The sequence below is a fragment of the Mastomys coucha genome, unplaced genomic scaffold (genome assembly GCF_008632895.1).
Source record: "Mastomys coucha isolate ucsf_1 unplaced genomic scaffold, UCSF_Mcou_1 pScaffold21, whole genome shotgun sequence".
Classification (NCBI taxonomy): Eukaryota; Metazoa; Chordata; class Mammalia; order Rodentia; family Muridae; genus Mastomys; species Mastomys coucha.
In genome coordinates this window covers 86,835,434-86,855,754 of record NW_022196904.1, presented here as the reverse complement: position 1 = coordinate 86,855,754, position 20,321 = coordinate 86,835,434, and the positions used below count along the sequence as shown (strand labels likewise).

General features: G+C 41.9%; 1 protein-coding gene across 1 annotated transcript in view; it reads right to left on the bottom strand.

The window, feature by feature from the left end:
- Positions 1-20,321, bottom strand: part of Gdpd4 (glycerophosphodiester phosphodiesterase domain containing 4) — a 152,810-nt gene that overhangs the window by 7,613 nt on the left and 124,876 nt on the right. Inside the window, exon 17 of the mRNA XM_031387437.1 lies at positions 5,041-5,151. Coding sequence (XP_031243297.1) covers positions 5,041-5,151 — 111 coding nt within the window. The remainder of the gene's footprint in view (positions 1-5,040; positions 5,152-20,321) is intronic.

Here is a 20,321-nt window from a genome sequence, read left to right as displayed (position 1 = left end):
TAAAAACTGCATGGTATTGGCATAGTGACAGGCAGGTAGATCAATGGAACCTAATTGAAGACCCAGAAATGAACCCACGTACCTATGGCGAAGACAAGTTGAGCATACAGGGTCTCCCCCAGCTTAGTAGCAGGGTTGTCACATTTCCTGGGTATCATGGTCAGCATTTACTAGAAAAACTGATAATAAACTTGTAAACTCAATTCTTATTGCTTGTTCTATCAAAGCATTATGTTTCCTCTTTAAGGGCTTCTAGCTGTTTACCTGTGTTCTCCTATATTTCTTTGAGGGAGTTATTTATGTCTTTCTTAAAGTCCTGTATCATCATCATGAGAAGTGATTTTAGATCTGAATCTTGCTTTTCCAGTGTGATGGTGTGTGCAGGACTAGCTATGGTGGGAGAATTGGGTTCTGATGATGCCAAGTAACCTTGGTTTCTGTTGCTTATGTTATAAGGCTTGCCTTGCCATCTGGTTATCTCTAGTGCTACCTGCCCTGGCTAAATATGACTGGAGCATGTCCCTCCTGTGATCCTGGTTGTGTCTAGAATAATCTATGTAAGTAATGAATTGATTCTCAATAGCTTTTTCTACCTGCTGAAAAGCGGATATTCCTTCTTTAGTTAAAGATCTAGGAGAATTTGGATCAGAATTACCTCTAAGAATATCAAATAAGGGCTTTAAGTCTCTTGTAGTGAGTTTTAGATAGGGACGAAGCCAATTGATATCACCTAATAATTTCTGAAAATCATTTAAGGTTTTCAATTTGTCTCTACGAATAACTATCTTTTGAGGAATAACAGTATGATCCGTAAGTGTAAAGCCTAGATAATTATACAGATGTTGAGTTTGCACTTTCTCTGGGGCTATCTGTAAGTCCCCTCTCATTAAAGGGAACCTGTAAATCTTTATAACATAAAAGCACATCTTGAGGAACTTTTTCCACTATTAAGACATCATCTGTGAAGTGGGCAATATATATCATTGGCCATTTCCTTCTTATAGGATCAATGACTTGTGCTACAAATTTTTGGCATAATACTGGACTATTAGCCATGCCTTGAGGAAGGACCATCCATTGATATATTTTCATAGGTTCCTTAAAATTTACAGATGGAAGACTGAAAGCAAACCTCTCACAATCTTCAGAGTGCAAAGGGATTGTAAAGAAACAGTCCTTTAAATCCATAACTATCTTGTAAAATCTTTTTGGAATTGCTACTGGTGATGGCAATCTTGCTTGTAATGTTCCCATTACCATCATAGTTTCATTAACCTTCCTCAGATCTTGAATTAGTCTTCATTTATTTGATTTTTTTTCTTTATCACAAATATAGGTATGTTCCATGGGGAATTCAATTCCCTCAGATGTCTTGCTTCTAATTGTTCCTGCACTAACAAGGAAGCAGCTTCTATCTTTTCTTGAGATAAAGACCACTGATCAACCCACACTGGAATATTATTAAATCCACTGAATTTTACCTGCATGGGGTATAGGCAAGACCGTAGTCATTACAGAAAATATTTTGAACCTTTACTATCAGAATGAGGCTTAGGGCCTCCAGATGTTTTAACTTCCTATTTTAACCTCTGCTTTTTAGCTAGTTTATTAGGGCTGCACAGGACAATGCCCATCTGTGACAACAGATCTCTCTCCCACAGAGTAACCGGGAGGTTAGACATAACATATGGTTGGATCTGCCCTGAATTACCTTCCTCATCCCTCTAGGTTAGAAGCTTAGAGCTTCTATTTGGGTTATTGGCATAGCCAATCCCTTGGGGATGAATTATGGACTCAGTCAGAGCCCAAGTTGAGGGCCAGTTCTGACCTTTGATAATAGTTACATCAGCTCTAGTATCTATTAAACCTTCAAAACTTTTTCCTTCAATAATCAATTTAAGATTAGGTCTTTTATTAGTGATAGATTGTGCCCAGTATACATCAGGAGAATCAAAACAACTCTGTCCTTCCTCATTATTAACAGAACTAGAAAGCATTGGATACAGAGGGACTAAGATAAGTTGAGCAATCTTTTGATAAGCAGGTACTGTAATAACACCACTACGTGAGGAAGTCATGATCTTAATCTCTCCTGATAATCTCGGTCAATAGCACCTGAATAGATCTGCAATCCATCCACAGCTGAGCTACATCTTCTAATAATAAATCCCCAAGTCTCTGTGGTCAAAGGCTCAGAAACTCCAGTGGGCAGAGTTTGAACTCCCATTTCTGGCGCTAGTATTGTTGGCAAGTGGAATACAGGTCCACTCCTGAACTTCCTGAGGTTGCCCTGAAATTTTCCAAGACGTATCTTCTTGGCTGGGTGGTTGGCTTGTGGCCCCGTATGCTGCCTGTTGCTTTAAAAGGGGGGCCCGGGGCTGGCCCCTCCACCTGTTTCTCGACCAGGTATTATCTTGAAAGTCTTTTTTAAATCTACAATTTTTGGCCCAATGCTTCTCTCTCTTGCAATGAGGACAGACCCTCGGGGCAGCACCTGACTGCTGCCCGTTTGCGGCTCCTTTTTTCCTAGGGCAATCATTTTTAAAATGATTTATACTTCCACATGTGAAACATCATCTATTTTTCTGCCTTTTCCCTAGGATCTCTTCACCTGAAGTTCCCTGCAATACAGCCGTCACAGCCAAACCTTGATTATAGAAAGGTCCGATATCTGCACAAAGGCGAATATATTCAAATAAATCCACTCGACCCTTGTATGGCCCGAATAGCTGCTCTGCACACTGCGTTAGCATTTTCATAGGCCAGCTATGTAATAAGCAGACTGTCTGTATGAGATTTTTCAAGGGTTCTTTTCGTGGCTTGTTGTAACCTGGCTACAAAATTTTGGAAAGGCTCCTCTGGACCTTGTTGGATGCCAGATAGGCTTCGACTAACCTCACCTTGGGTAGGTAATTGAATCCAAGACTTTCTTGTTGCTATCGCAACTTGTGTATATACCCCAGGAGGATAATAAATCTGTCTAGCATTTCCTTGATACTGCCCTTCACCCATCAGCATGTCCAAATCCCATTCTGGGTTGCCTGTCTGAGCGTTCTGTGCCGCCCTCTTTTTGCTGATCTCTCGCCATTCTGAGTTCCAAAGCAGAAAATTCCCTGTTATCAGTGTGGCCTTACACTGATAAGGTTCTCCAATCTTGAGGAGTTAAATATAACTCTGTAATATTGTCCAAAAGTGCCTGCGTATATGGGGTGTTTAGACCATATTGAGCCACTGCTTTCCCTAGATCTTTGATCACCTTAAATTCCAAGGTCTGATATTGTCTATGTCTTTCATTCTGCTGATGAAGTCATTCCATTACCGGAAACACTAGCACTCCCGAAGTGTCCTGCCCATTTTCACAAGCTTGATAATTTGCTCTCTCTGAAGACGCACGGCCTGTCTCCAGATGGCTGTCCTTTCTTTTTCCTGATACTGCCTTTAATTCATCCAACTCATTAGTCAATTCCTGTAACTTGATTTCAAACTCCAGTTTACTTAACTGCAAATCTCTCCGAGCCTTTTCTCCTGTCCTAGTGGACCTAGAGGGAGTAGGTAACGTGTAGAAATGCCGCTCCTTTCCCTGAGACCTAGTAGATTTGCTTTCTGAAAAAGCATTCTGATTCTCTTGGCTTTCTGTATCTGCTTCGAGAGCTCCATTCACTTTCTGACTCTGTCTGTTTTTCTTCTAAAATTTCCTCTAGAAGTCCCCAAAGGCGGAGAATAAATCTTTTTGCCCTATTATTTCTCAGAGCTCTCTCGATTTTTTCCCAAGCCTTTTTATCTAGCTCTTTTTCTTCTTGGAGACATGGGCAGTGAATTTCTATCTCATCTGCGAGATTTTTTTTAATGCATCCTTTTCAACCCTGATTCCTTTTGTTAGAAGTAGCTTTTTTATGTCTAATACCGCTGCTTTCATCTCATTCGAACTCATTCTCACCATTAAACTATTAGGTGAAATTAAACGCCAGGTCAGTGCCAACTCAGCCTAGACCCGTGTGCTATTAAATCTGGCCTATAATTGTGGCATCTGTAGAAAATGGGTTTCATTGATTAGTCTATTGTAGATACTTTGGCTTAGTGCCTGTCTCCCTTCCTTGGCTGTAATCAATATTAGCAAAGACATGGGACATCCCATCTCAGCCTGGGATGAAGATGTTGTTATTGTAGTGTCAGCTCAGATACAGAGACAGGGGGGATATTAGTATCCAAGGCTCCATAAACTGATGTTACGGCTTTCCCATGCTAACCTGCACAGGCAGCAATAGGCTAAGCTGAGAGCAGGATGCTCAGCTGCTCCTCAAAGGGGAAGGAGTGTTGCACATGCCATTCAGGAAGGTCTGCTTGGTTATCTTGTGAGGACTCTGGAGGACAGAGCCTTTCAGGTCTGGGTTATCTCATTGCCTTCAGGGCAGCAGGAGGTGCCATGTGGCTGTTTGTTTGGGACTTCTCTGAGCTGTCCAAATGCCTCCTGTGGCTTCATAGTTGAGTGTGCAGAGCTGCAGCATAACTGTTTGGATGTTTCATGGCAAGGTCTCAAAGTGGTTCTGTGCAACAAGAACTCAAGTGGGTAGGAAGCATGGTGTAGTCTGTGCTCTTCCTCTGGGGAAGTACATCAGTGTAATAACCTTATGGTTCCCCAAAGTAGGCACAAGATCTGAAAAGGCAGAAGGATTCTGAAGAACTAAATACTTTAGCTGTCTGAAACGTGAATAAGAACTTGTATGGGCCACCTTATTACATTAGCCAACTCTGACAGCCTCAGTTCAACCCCCAGAGTACCTAAGATGGAAGAAGAGAACCAGCTTCCATGGGTTGTCTCCTGGATGTCACGTGCATGCTGTGGGGCGTGCACACTCATACCCAACATACACATATGGTAAATAAGTTCAAATGTAATGTATTTTTAATGTTTTATTAAAATAAGGGAAATTAGAAAAGATGTTGAAATAAATGAAAATGAATCCACAGCAGTCACTATCTCTTCCCAAGGCTATAAAAGGATATCACAGGTTAGGGAGTTTATAAAAAGGAGCAGCTTACCTATAGTATTTTCAGGGGCTATATTGGCAGATTCAGAGGTCGCCTTTGACTTCTTTTCAGAGACATCTGTGTTTTCTGTTGTTTCTGCTTTATTCTCCGAAGGAAATAAATCTGTACATTCACAGAGGCAGGGAAGAGAAAGACAAAAAAGTATAAGGATATTACATTCAGCTTCTTTTATAAGAGCATCAAACCTTCCCATGAGGGTGGAGTGTTTATGTTCAATCTCTTCCCCCAGATACTCACTTCTGAATACAATCACATTGGGTTCTAGGTTCCCATGTGGGGATTTTAGAGGGATGCTCACATTCAAACTATAGTAACAACATCATGTGATCATGGGGATCGTGGAAGCAATATTTAAGAAGGCTGCAGGAAAAGAGGAGCCAGTCAAACCTAATTCAGGAGAAAGGAAATAATGATGACAAGAGAACCACCAAAACCCAAAGCTGAGTCTTTGAAGGACAAGCAAACTGATTACATTCTAGTTAAGCTGATAAGCAAAAAGCAAAAGGGCACAACATACCAACATTTCAAATGAGAAATCAGAATAGACAGGACAGATACTAAAAGAGAATAAGAACTGAGCAGAGTGGCAAATGACTCTAACCTCAGCACTCAGGAGGCAGATTCGGGAGGATTGTGAGTTTGAACTCATCTTGGGCTACACAGCAAGGCCCTGTATCAAAAATTAAATGAAATTAAATAATAGAAGGACTCAGAATATGTAAATATCAAAAGGGGAATTAAAACATCCGTGCTAATAGATCTGAGTTTTTGGAGTAGATTTTTAAAACTTCCTCATAAGATATAAACTACTGAAGAAATAAGCCCATTAGTTTATTATGGAAAAAAAAAACAGGTACAGGGAGCTTTACAGATGAGCAGAGTCCATTCTAAGTGACTGACATGGCTAAGAAATTAAAACAAAGAAATTACAATAAAATGCAAAACAATACTGCTCATGAAAACAGACACAAAATCCTAGAGAAGCACATATACATCAAGAGCAGTGTGCTCCAGGGAACCAGGTCATGTCAACATCAGTAATTAATGTGTTCAAAGATACCCATACAGCCAGTCAGTCAGTCAGTCAGTCAGTTCGTCAGTCAGTCACTGCAGAACCAGTGCTGGAAAGTCCAAACACATTCTTAAATGCTTTTCAGCACACTAGTCCCAGAAAGGAACTTTGTTACAACACGATGAGGGGTATTTATTAGCAAATTCCAGGTCATAACATGCCAATTGCTTTTCTATTGGTAGGGACACACTCTCATCAGTCACAAATTACTTGTAATTCCAGCCAATGTGATAAAGCAATAAAAAGAAACCAAAGACATCCAGATAGGAAGAAGTGAAAATTTATAGAAGAAATGACCACATATTCAGGAAATTATCTGAAGATTCTTCAGAAAATTGGAAATAGATCTATGTGAAGACCCAGATATACCACTCTTGGGCATATACCCAAAAGATGCTCACCATACCACATAGACACATGCTCTACTATGTTCATGGTGGCCTTATCTGTGATAGACAGAATCTGGAAACAACCCAGATATCCCACAATGGAAGAATGGATACAGAATGTGGAATACTATTCAGTTATTAAGAATGAGTACATCATGAGTTTTGCAGGCAAATGGATGAAACTAGAAAATATCATCCTGAGTGAGGTAACTCAGACCCAAAAGGGCATGTATAGTATGTACTCACTAATAAGTGGATATTAGCCACAAAAAAAGTATAAAATACCTAAAATTGAGTTCAATCCACAGAACTCAAGAAGGTTATCAAGCAGAAGGGAGGCAGAGGAAGGGAGGAACCTGGGGAGGAGAGGGGAGGAGGGAGGGAAAAGGAGAACATGATCAGATATGGGGGAGGGAAGACAGAAGAGAAACCCTGAGGACCAGCAGAATGAGTGGAAATACGAAACCTTGGGATGGGGGGAGGTGGTATATTCTCTAGAATATACCAGAGACCTGGGAGTTGAGAGATTCTCAGGACCCAATGGAAGGATCCTTAGACGAAATGCCCAATAGTGGGGAGAGGGAACTTGTAGAGTCTACCACCAGTAGAAAGACAGGATGGGGTTGCCATCCCACAGTCAAAAACTCTGACCTAGAATTGTTCCTGTCTAAAAGAACTGTAGGGACAGAAACGGAGAAGAGACTGAGGAAAAGGCAATCCAGTGACCGGTCCAACTTGGGATACATCTCAAGAGGCTCCAAAGTGTGACAATATTTCTGACGCTATGGCGTGTATATAGACAGGATCCTAGTATGGCTGCCCTCTGAGAGGCCCAACAAGCAGCTGACTGAGACAGAAACAGATACACTCATTCATGAGACTTAAGTCAGGGACCCCTGTGGTTGAATTAGGGAAAGGCTGGAAGAAGCTGAGGAGGAGGGTGACCCCATAGGAAGACCAGCAGTCTCAACTAAGCTGGACCTCCGAGATCTCTCAGACACTGAGCCACCAACCAGGTAGCATATGCTAGCGGGTATGGATGCCCTGACACATATACAGCAGAGGACTGCTTGGTCTGGCCACAGTGGGAGATGTGCCTAACTCTCAAGAGACCTGAGGCCCCAAGGAGTGGGGAGGCCTGGTAATGGGGGGCATCTTCTTCAAGACAGGGGGAGGAATGGGATGAGGAACTGTGGGAGGGTGGACCAGGAGGGAGGCAATGATGGATTTTAAAAAATAATAAAAGTAATTTAAAAATGTAGAATGAAAAAAAAATAAAAAATAAATAAAATCACTAGAACCAAAGAATGAACTTCGTAAGATTTCAGAGTATGAGGACAGTATATGAAAATCAGCTGTATTCTAGATACTCAACAATTAACTGGAAATTATAATTTTAAAATACCATCTTTAGTGGCATAAAATGTAATATTTAGAGATAATTCTGAGTTATGAAAAATGTACAAATCACAAAGCCTTCTTAAAAAGAATTTCAGAAAGTCTAAGTAAATGAAGAGATGCATGTTCAGCCCTCAATATCTTCATGTTCCCCAACTGCAGTTTCAAGCAAACAAACTACATTAGATAGAAATACTAGACAACTGATTATAAACACTGCCTGTACTGAATATGCAGACTTCTTTCCCTTTGTCTGTAAGCAGCATAGCGTGACAACTGTTTATCCTATATACATCCTACCCATACTGCCTTTGGCGTTACAAGTAATGCAGAGGTTACTTAAAGAAGGTGAAAGGATGTGAGGGGCTATTTGCAAAATACTTAGATATTCTACACGAGAGAGGAACACCCATGGATTTTGGTATTTTTCAATCCTCACAAATAATATGGTATTTGTGCACTACATTTATGTATTATGAAAATGAATATTATTAAAATACCAGCTTTCTCTAAGTTACACATATTTTGACACAATTACAGATATAAACTACAAAATCCCTTTAAAATTTATTATTATTGTGTGTATATGCATCATCATCATCATCATCATCATCATCATCATCATCATAAAAGGTGATGGGCCAACAAGAAGGCCAGGTGTGTAAAGCTGCTGGCCACCAACCCTGACAACTTAAGTTCAATCCCCTAGACTCATGTGGTGGAAATAAAAGACTGACTCCTGCAAGCTCTCTGACCATTTTCAGATGTGCATAAGTCTGGCAATGATATATATTGTATACAAACATTGATAACAATTTTGTTTATAGCCCCAAACTGGAAACAACTCAAACATCTGTTAATGTGTGAATATGTCACTACAGTTTGACTTTCACTGCTATAACAAAATACCCACTACTGGTACTGCATTAAAAAAAGAAAAAGAGTACCCCCAATGATTCTACTATCTGCTACCAGACTCCTCTTTCTTAAAGGTTTCCCCATCTCCAAACCCTGCCATAGTGAGAATCAATATGTGGTAACTTCTAGAGTACAAACTACATCCAAACCACAGCACAGAACAAGAAAGAAGAAACTACCGATACAGATGACATGGAAAATCTGAAATTAATACACTGAACGAAAGGGGCTAGATGAAAGTACTGTACATCATTGGTTCTATTTACACATATTTCTGGAAATGCAAGCTATGCAATGCATAGTGTTAGGCATGGCTATGCAGGAAGGCAAGAAGCAATTGCAGAGAAATATAAAGAAACTTCTTCATTTTGGGGACATGGGGTCTCAGTGAAGCTCAGGCTAGTGCTGAACTCATCATGTAGCAAAAGATGACCTTAAACACTGGTCCTCAAGCCTCTTTGTTCCATGTTTTGGAGTTATACGTATGGCCACTTCACCCAGTTTGTTTCTTGAGATAGGGTCTTGCTATGTAGTCCTACTTAGACTCAAACTTGTATCAATTCTTCTGCCTCAGCTTTCCAATGCTGGAATTACAGGTGTCAGACACAAGAAGGCATGATGGTGATACACTGATTTTCCTGGTTGTGGTAGAGGTTTTACGAATACACACCTAGCTCAAAACTTATTACTTTGTCTCAAATATTTAGTTTACTACATGCTAATTATCAGGAAAGTGGTCTTTTTTCTAAACACCATTATTGGAATTTGTTTAAAATATTTATTAAAGATGGATGTGGTGGTAAACATAGCACAAGGAAACAACAGTAAACATCTCTTACTGTGGAGCTTATACCCCTGCAGGAGGAGAAAAGGTCTAGCAATGGTGGGCTGGTGACATGGCCCTGCAGCTAAAGGAGCTTGCCACTAAGCTTGCTGCATTCGGTTGGATACCCGTCCAGACCCTTTATGTCTTAGTTGGGTTTCTGTTGATGTGACAAAACACCATGACCAAGGCAACTTATCAAAGGAAGCACTGACTTGAGCTTACAGTTTCAGAGTGTTAGAGTATATATGATGGTAGAGCAAAGGCATGGTGGCAGGACCACTGAGGAATCACATCTCAAACTGCAAGTAGGAGTCAGAGAGGCGCACTGGGAATGACTGGGACTGGCCTGAGTTTCTCTGAAACCTCATTTCCACTCTATCCACTACAACAAGGAGACACTGCCTAATCCTTCCCAAGCAGTTCCACCAACCAGAGACCAAGTACTCAAGCATATGAGCAAATGAATGCCTGCGAAGCTTTTTATCCAAACCACCACACCATGTAAAGGTGGAAGGAGAGAGATGACTCCAGGAAATGGTCACTTGAATTCTACTTATATGCCACAGTGTGTGTCATCATGCACACACATATGCAATAATAAAATTAAAGAAAAAAATCAGTAACAAAATGTGAGGATCAGATAAATACTGCTGAAGAATGATAGATCAAGATGACAGTAAAACTGTGCGATTTACTTTAAATAAGGCCAACAGAGTAGACCTTTCTCAGATGTTATCTGAGACAAATGATACCAAAAAGGAGCTGAGCCCTTTTGAACACCCAAGGCAGACGAGTCTAGCATGAGGACAGCAAGTGAAGACACACTGGGGAAAGAGCATTGTTGATGCTGGAGGGAAAGCAAGGTGAGTGTGGCTGGAAATTTTGAAGAGAGAGGAATGATACCAGCTGTATTTTAACTGGATCAAGTCACTGTGGCTACTATGCTGAGAGTAACATTGATGGGAGGAAAGAAGGGGGTGGGGTGGCTGGACAGGATGGAAGTGGAAAGAACGGTATAAGAGGACAGTAATGACTTAGATGCTTGGGAGACAGAGTCAGGCAGATTTCTGAGTTTGAGGCCAGCCTGGTCTACAGAGTTCCAGGACAACCAGGACTACACAAAGAAACCCTGTCTCAAAAAACCAAAAACAAAACCAAAAGCAAACAACAACAACAACAAAAAGACTTAGATGCTAGTAACAGTACTGGTCTATAGAGGCAGTAAGCGAGATGAGAAGCTGCTGGATAAAGGTGTAATTAGGGGTACAAGCAACAGAATTCACCAACGGACTGGATGTGGAGTATACAAGAGAGAGGTATCAGGGATTTGGGGCTTAAGTAAAAAATAAAATTGCCATTATCAGGAAAGATGTAAATAAAGAAGGTTCTGGAATGGAAGAGCAGGAGCTATTTGAGTTTTCTATCAGACATCTCAATGGAAATGCATAAGGATCTGAATCTAGAAATTAGGTATTAAAAAGCCACACTAAGACCAAGGAAATAAACCAAGAAATTTCAGCACTGAATTACTTGTAAAATATTTGTGTGTATCCACATGTGCACAGGGGCCAGATGTCCACTTGGGTGTTATTCCTTGGAAATTGACATCTTTTTCAGTGCCGGAAGTTGAACTTAGGACCTCACATGGTAGGCAAGTGTTCTACCACTGAGCTATGTTCCCAGTCATCTTCTACCTCAGTTTTTAAGATAGAGTCTCTCATGAGGACCTGGTATCCCCTGTAAGCCCCATGTCCCCTAGTGCTAGGGGTACCTATGTAGCCTTATGCTTGTTCAGTAAGCACTTGACCAACTGAGCCATCTCCCAGCCTTCCAGGTCATTTTGTTATTAGACTCTTTTTCTTTTTAGGCAGGAATATCGACTTATTTAGTAGATAAAATTTCTTTCATAGTATCATCCAATGCTGAATAGTGAAGCATATTCTAAATAAGCTCACCAAATTAATAAATACAATAAAGAGTATATGACCTAAGATTGTTACTAGGTCCAAGTCCAGTATGAAGGCAACAGTAGCTCATTTAAAAAAATATATTAAGAATTAGGAGGTTGGAGAGATAGCTCATTGGTTCAGAGCACTGGCTACTTCCAGAGGACCTGGGTTCGATTCCCAGCATGCACATCATGGCTCACAAGCATCTGTAACTCCAGTTCTAAGGGATCTGATGCCATCTTCTGGCCTCTGTGGGCAACTTCTAACACATGTGGGTGAACTGTAGGTACTGTGCTGAGTGAAACAAGCCCATCTCAGAAAGAAAATATTTAATACATTCAAAACACTTAAAAGTAATAAAATTCATTAGAGATAAAAATAATGGCAATTGCCAAGGACTGAGAAAAGGTGGGGACATAAAAAGCATAAAAATCCATAGTGTGGGTTCCCTCCCCCTTTGCCTTAAGAGTCGAAAGCTAAACAAAATAGTGCCTGATCCAGGGCTGCGGATGCCTCCTGTGGAGAAGATGCTGGACTGCCGCAGATCAAAGCCTGTCAGACTTTCTTTTCAAGATTCCTCCTCCGGTCTAGTGTTTATGTTAAGATTGGTTACTTTCAATTTCCCCTTGGTCTCGATCCTGCCTCTGGTTATATAAACTCAGTTCTCCCCTAAGTAAAGTGACACCTTGATACATCTACTTGGTGTGGTTTCTTTTGTCTGTTCCCCCACCCGCTTATTTCCACAGGTACTCAATTATCCTCCAGTCCGAGATCACCCACGGAGTGAGGGCCTGCTGGATGGTCCCCCTCATATGGCGCCCATGTGGACCTTGGACACGGGAGAAATTAATTGAGGCACCCCACCGCCGGATGCAGAGCTCTGGTTTATTAAGGAAGAAAGGATTAATGTAGTCATTCTCATGGTAAGATTGGGTTAGCGCTGACGGGGAATCCGTGTGAGACTACGGGAATTCTAGGCAGGAACATAGGTATTCGCCCAATACCTTAAGGGGCCTAGGGGAATTTTTTGGTGGTAGGTTAAGCATGGGTGCACAGACCTCTAAGACAGCATCCGGAACGTGGGAAGGCTTCTGGAGACAAAAGGAGTAAGGGTAAGATTTTCTGCATTGAGAGAGTTATCGGAGTTGGTTGAGGCCTTTTGTCCATGGATAGAAGGCATGAGTCGGATAGATTTAAAATCGTGAGAAAAGGTAGGAAAAGCACTGGAAAAAAATAAAGTGGAGGGATTTCCCCTCTGCCTTTGGGGATGGTTTTGGATATTTTAAAGGCTAATGAGAAAACCAAGCAGAAGGGAGAGCTTTCAGGAAGGTACATCAGCCTTACGGCATCAGAGCTGACAGGCTACAGTTCACCAGCCGAATCTTACTCTACGGCCAAGGAAGGTCAAGATTCTCTTGACTCCAGCTCTATGGATAGTGAAGAGAGCCAAACCTCTTCTGATTCCAGCAGTCAAAGCTCTACTGACTCAGTCAGTATGGTGGCTGAGGAGACTCAACCTTCTACGAGAACCAAACGTGCTGCATTTCGTAACAGAAGGCAGTGTGCTTACTATAAGATTGCGCCCTCCAAGACTAGGGAGCATTTTCAAAGTGGGTCTCGTCCAGTTCGAAAGGAATTCGAGACCAAGATAGGAGAGTTAATTGATGAAATCAGAGGAATTAAATTTCAGGCAGGCAAAGAGAAGGACAGCTATCTGAGAGCGGAAGAGGAAGTGTGTCCCAGGGCCCAAGGTTCTGGGCAGGGTGATTCACGCTCACTGGCTTATCCGGCTGTGGATCGCAGAGGTCAGAATGACGATATGCATAGATATTATCAAGTTTTTGATGTTAAGTTCATTAAAGAATTAAAGGGAGCTGTAGAAAAATATGGTCCCAGCTCTCCATTCACTCAGGCCTTAATTAACAATATCATAGACTATGGGTTAATACCTCAGGAGTGGAAAACGCTGTGCAAAGCAGTGCTGTCCTCTGCCGATTACCTGTTACGGATTTCTGAATGGCGGGAACTTAGCGGAAAAATTGCCATGCAGAATGTCCAGATGGACAATCTAGATTGGACTCTGGAAATGATTGTTGGGAAGGGCTCGTTTGAAGGAGGCATTCAGCAGATAGATTACCCCATTGGAGCCCTTAATCAGATCGCTACGAGGCCTGCAGGGCCTGGTGTAAGCTCCCAGCTAAAGGAGAAGATGGGATGAGTTTGACCAGTGTCCGGCAGGGTCCAGAGAAGCCTTTTCAGAATTTCGTGGCCAGGTTGCAAGAGAGAGCAGAACGCTGGGAAGCTCCTATACAGAGGGGCCTCTGATTATGCAATTGGCCTTTGAAAACGCTAATGCAATGTGCAGATCGATCTTGCTGCCCCACAAAGGCCAGACAGATATCTCTGGCTATATTCATCTCTGTGTCAACATGGGACCTGCATTTAATCCAAGTTCAGCAGTTGCAGCCGCGGTGCAGGAGGCACCTGTCCCAAAGGGCTTGGCATACAGGCAAGATCACAAAAGGTGCTTTAAATGTGGAAGCTTTAATCACTTTAAGCGCGAATGTCCTGAAAGGGCAGGAAGTGCGGGAAAGCAGCAAGCAGGTGCTAGACAGAAAATGGGTGATCAGAGCAAGAAAGGGAAACATTGGACCATAGAGAAAAGATCTAAGAAGGATTCTCAAGGCAATACTCAGTCAAAAAATGGGTACAGGGTCCCGCCCCAGGCCCCTTATTGGAACCAGAAGGCAGTGCAGGGGGCCCAGAGACTGCCAATTCAGGAAGATCTTTATCTGAACGCGCAGGAGTGGAATTATTCTCCACATGGCACACAGTATTAACCCCAGAAATGGGAATTAAGATTCTGTCTACTGGAGTTTATGGTCCATTACCTCCAGAGACTTGGGGATTTGTGATTGGCAGAGGTAGTGTTGCTGTAGATGGGTTGCAAATTTATCCAGGCGCTATTGATCGGAATTATCTAGGAGAAATAAAGATTGTGGCATCTTCACCACATGGAATCATCTTTGTACCTGCCTATGAAAAGATTGCCCAACTTATCTTGGTTCCTATGTCCTCTAAGGCTATTGCTAATGAGACAGGACAGAGTTGCTCTGGTGCTCCTGAAATTTTTTGGATGCAGTCTATCACGAATAAAAGGCCTTATTTGAAACTGATTATTGAAGGAAAATGTTTTAAAGGGCTGGTGGGCACCAGAACGGATGTGACCGTTAGTAGAGCTCAGAACTGGCCCTTAACCTGGTCTCTGACTGAGTCTGTTTCTCACCTCCAAGGGATTGGATATGCTAGCAATCCAAAACAAAGCTCGAAGCTACTAACCTGGAGGGATGAGAAAGGTAACTCAGGACAATTTCAACCATATGTTGTGCCTAACCTCCCTGTCACTCTGTGGGGGAGAGATCTGTTATCACAGATGGGGCTAGTATTATGTAGCTCTAATGAACTGGCTTATAGACAGGAGTCCAAGAGGGACACTGAAATATACAGAGGCCATAAGCCTTATCATGATGATAAAAATCTGACACATTTTCCATAGCAGCCACTGTCTTTCCTGTGCCCCATGCAGATAAAATCAAGTGGATTAATAATACTCCTGTGTGGGTTGATCAGTGGTCTCCATCTCAAGAGAAAATAGAAGCAGCTTCAGTGCTAGTGCAGGAGCAGTTAGAAGCAGGTCATCTGAGGGAATCAAATTCTCCTTGGAACACGCCTATTTTTGTGATTAAGAAAAAATCAGGTAAATGGAGATTGTTGCAAGATTTAAGGAAGGTTAATGAATGTATGATGATTTTACTGGGAACTTTACAAACTGGATTGCCATCTCCTGTGGCAATTCCAAAAGGATTTTACAAAATAGTTTTGGATTTAAAAGATTGCTTCTTTACTATCCCTTCGCACCCTGAGGATTGTGAGAGATTTGCCTTAAGTATTCCATCTGTGAATTTTAAGGGACCCATGAGAATGTTGAGTGGATTGTTCTTCCCCAAGGGAGGGCAAATAGCCGCATGCTATGCCAGAAATTTGTGGCGCAAGTAATAGAACCTATGAGAAAGAAATGGCCACTGATTTACATTGCCCACTATACAGATGATATCTTGATTGCTGGAAAAGTTTCCCAAGATGTAATTTCTTGCTTTAAAGATTTACAAGTTGCCTTTAATGAGAAAGGGTTACAAATTGCCCCAGAGAAGGTACAGACTCAAGATCCATATAGTTATCTAGGTTTTACACTTACGGATCAAGCTGTTATTCCTCAAAAGATAGTTATATGTAGAGACCAATTGAAAACCTTAAATGATTTTCAAAAATTATTGGGTGATATTAATTGGCTTTGTCCCTACCTAAAACTTACCACAGGAGACCTGAAGCCCTCATTTGATATTCTTAGAGGTAATTCTGATCCAAATTCTCCTAGATCCTTAACTAAAGAAGGAATATCTGCTTTACAGCAGGTGGAAAGGGCTATTGAGAATCAATTCATTACTTACATAAATTATTCTTTACCTTTGCATTTATTAGTTTTCAATACTAGTCATGCTCCTATGGCATTGTTGTGGCAGAAGGCACCTATTTTGTGGATCCATTCAAGGATGTGTCCTAAACGTAATATCGTGCCATATTATGAAGCTGTTGGATAGATGATAATGCTAGGTAGGAAACAAGCATTAACTTACTTTGGCAAGGAGCCAGATGTTATTATTCAACCTTTTACTGTGGAACAGGACTCTTGGCTTAAACTGCACAGTGCAGATTGGCTACTGGCTCAAATTGGGTTTCAAGGAACTATAGATAACCATTATTCTCAAGATAAGTTAATAAAGTTTTTAAATATGCATGAAGTTATCTTTCCAAAGGTAACGGCTTGGAAGCCAATAGACAATGCCCTTGTGGTATTTACTGATGGCACCTCTAAGGAAAGAGCTGGATATCTCATTAATGGTAAACAGGTGATTATAAGTACTCCTGGTCTCTCCGCTCAATTGGCTGAATTAATGGCGGTTTTAAAGGTCTTTGAAGCTGTGTCTGATGCATTTAATTTATTCACTGACAGCTTCTACATCTTCAATAGCTTGCCATTGCTTGAAACAGCTGGCAATTTTAAGCTAGACATGCCAGCAGGAGCTTTATTTGCTCAGTTACAAAATATCATTCTTGCACGTAAAAATCAATTCTATATTGGTCATATTAGGGCTCATTCTGGCCTGCCAGGACCATTAGCCAGAGGCAATGGCATCACTGACAGAGCTCTTATAGGAGAGATCTTAGCCTCAGATCCTGTGGCCTTAGCTAAATGGGATCATGAGAAGTTTCACTTATCCAGCCAGACTCTGAGGCTCAAACATAAAATTTCCAGAGAACAAGCAAGAATGATCGTTAAACAGTGCCCTAAATGTGTTATTTTATCTCCAGTCCCACATTTGGGGGTAAACCCCAGAGGGCTGGTACCTAATAGTATCTGGCAAATGGATATAACACATTATGCAGAATTTGGAAAGCTTAATTATATACATGTCTGCATTGATAATTGTTCAGGATTTATTTTTGCTTCCCTGCAAACAGGAGAAGCCTCTAAAAATGTTATTGATCATTGTTTACAAGCTTTCAGTGCTATTGGTTTGCCCAAAACAATTAAAACAGACAACTTACACTGGAAAAAATTTTTCTTCCTTTTGCAAAGATTTTGGCATTGTTCACAAGACCAGCATTCCATATAATCCTATGGGTCAAGGTATTGTTGAACACGCTCATCGTATGATCAAAAATTGGCTTTTTAAGACCAAGGGAGGGAGTCTTTTCCCCCAGAGATCTCCAAAGGCACACCTTGCATTTGTCCTTTTCATTTTGAACTTTCTGCAGACCGATGTTAAAAATCGATCTGCAGCAGACCGACATTGGCATCCTGAATCCATAAATTCCCACGCTATGGTGCTTTGGAGGGACCCGATCACCAATACGTGGCATGGTCTGGACCCGGTTTTGGTTTGGGGCAGAGGTTCTGTCTGCGTGCGTGTTTTCCCAACCGTGGAGGAAGCGCGATGGCTTCCAGAAAGATTGGTACGACAGATTGATTCAGATCGGCTGCTGCCTTAAACAGGCAATTTCAGAAAGTTTGGAAAGTTTTTCCTTTTCCTTTTTTCTCTCGTTCTCTTTTGTTCTAAGGCTGACAGGTTTTTTCCCTGCCAGTTTTGAACGTGTTTTTCCCATTTGATTCAGAAATCTGCTTTCTCCCGACAAAGCAGAGGCAAATAAACCTGGCTCACCTGGAGCAAAAGTTCGTTCATGTCCTTGTTTACATTCTGTAAGCAGACAGGCGACATCCTGAAGCCGCCTGGCTTACCACTGAGATTCCTGAGACCTGTTCCCTGGCAACCGGCTAGGGAACAGCCGGTTAGAGTCCTAGCGAACAAAAGGACTGCTGCCAGCTCCACGGAGTCCACTGCGTCCCTGCCTCCTGGCTCCAGCCGCCAGTTCCAGGGCCTGGCTGACAGAGATTCGTCAGCTGGCTTCAGAAAGTATTAACAGCTTTCAGACTTTTGCAGGTGTTTGTGGACGAGACTTGGCATTTTGCATGGAAGGATGGTGCAAGAAGGCAACATTTCCTCTGGTTGTGATGTTTTCCCAGGCAAGCACATGCCCAGTGGCTGTCTGTGTTACAGACGTATTGTAGCCCGGTTTTCCGCTGTGCAAAATGTGCCTGAGGGAGCGGAGCCAGAGAGTATCTTAACACACCGGCTGTGATTCCCATGCAGATGTGTCGAGAGAATGTCCTATTACCCTGCATTGTTTTTAATGAGAGAGGGTGAAATGTGGGCTCCCTCCCCCTTTGCCTCAAGAGTCGAAAGCAAAATGGCACCTGATCCAGGGCTGCGGATGCCTCCTGTGGAGAAGATGCTGGACTGCCGCAGATCAAAGCCTGTCAGACTTTCTTTTCAAGATTCCTCCTCCGGTCTAGTGTTTATGTTAAGATTGGGTACTTTCGATTTCCCCTTGGTCTCGATCCTGCCTCTGGTTATATAAACTCAGTTCTCCCCTAAGTAAAGTGACACCTTGATACATCTACTTGGTGTGGTTTCCTTTGTCTCTTCCGCCACCTGCTTATTTCCACAGGTACTCAATTATCCTCCAGTCCGAGATCACCCACGGAGTGAGGGCCCGCTGGACGGTCCCCTCACCATAGTGTCCAACTTCATTCATTACATACTTAAACAATGCAGCATAGGCCCCACAGTTAAGACAATTAACATATAGGAGCTAGGAGATGTTGCACAAGCCTCCGATCCACGCACTTGGGAGATGGAGGCTGAGGGATCCAAAGATTAAGCATAGCCTCAGCTACACAGCACATTTGAGGCATAGCCTCAGCTACATAGCACATTTGAGCCATAGCCTCAGCTACATAGCACATTTGAGGTGAGCCTGAGCTACTTGAGACCCTGTTTCAACAAAATAAATATGTAAATCATGCCTCTGATTGTGTGTGATGAGAACCCTTAAGACATACTCTTTCCAAATTGCAAGTCTACAATATTGCTAACTAGAGTCACACTGCTGTCTATTCCAAATCAGTGTAACGTTGTCTCTTTGATACCTGCCTCCTGCCTCCAGACACCTAGCAATCACCCACTGCTGACTTTTAGATTTTCCAGGCAAAGACAGGCCTGGTCCTTCTGGGTCTGCTTTATCTTACCTAGTGTGCCATCCTCAAGCTTATCCATGCTGTCTCAGATGGCCAGCTTATTTTTCTTTATCACTGAGTGATCTTCCACTGTGTGAACATTATCTTTACGAATCCAATCCATGGGCATGCATTTAGGTTACTCCACGTCTTTGTTAGTGAGTAGTGCTGCACTGGACAAGAGAATACAGACTTCCTCTCTGTGCTGGTTCCATTTTCTTTGAACATCCGGTCAGTGGCAGGATTGCTGAAGCAAGTGGCAGTTCTGGTTTTCTGAGGAGCATCCAAACTTCTTTCTGTACTGGTTGTATTATTTATATTTTTACCAACAGTGCACAGGGTTTTCCTTTTTCCACCTCTTTGCCTTTTCGTTATCTTTCTTCTTTCTATAATAGTCATTATCTTAGTTTAATTTCCTGTTTCTGTGATGTTGTTTGATGTTTTTTGTTTTGTTTTTGCCTGACAATTCCAGGTTACCACCATCATTTTGAGAAATAGCCACGTTACTCACAGTCGAGAGCAAACAATGAATTAATACACGCATACTAGTGTTCAGTTTGTTTTCTCCACTCTTACATTGTCAGGATTCCTCGCCCAGAGAATGATGCTGCTTACACTGGACAGGTCTTTCCATTTCAACTAATGTGGTCAAAGCAATCCCATAGGCCAACCTAATCTGGACAATCCTTCATTGAGACTCCAGGTCCAAGTGATTCTTGTTGTGTCAAGTTGACAACATATGTGAAGCAGTGTCACACTGAGCAGGGTCACACTGAGCAGTGTCACACTGAGGGCTTCATTTGCATTTCTCTAGTGCTAGGGATGCTGACCACCTTTACTTACATCGGTCAGTCAGCAATATGTCTTCTTTTGAGAAATGTCTGTCTTTGTCCATTTAAATGAGCTCTTTCTTGCTACTGAGTTGAGTTCCTTAAAAACGTGGCTATTAACCCTTATTTTAAAATTTTTTTATTAGATATTTTCTTTATTTACATGTAAATTTCTCCTTTCCCAGTTTCCCCTC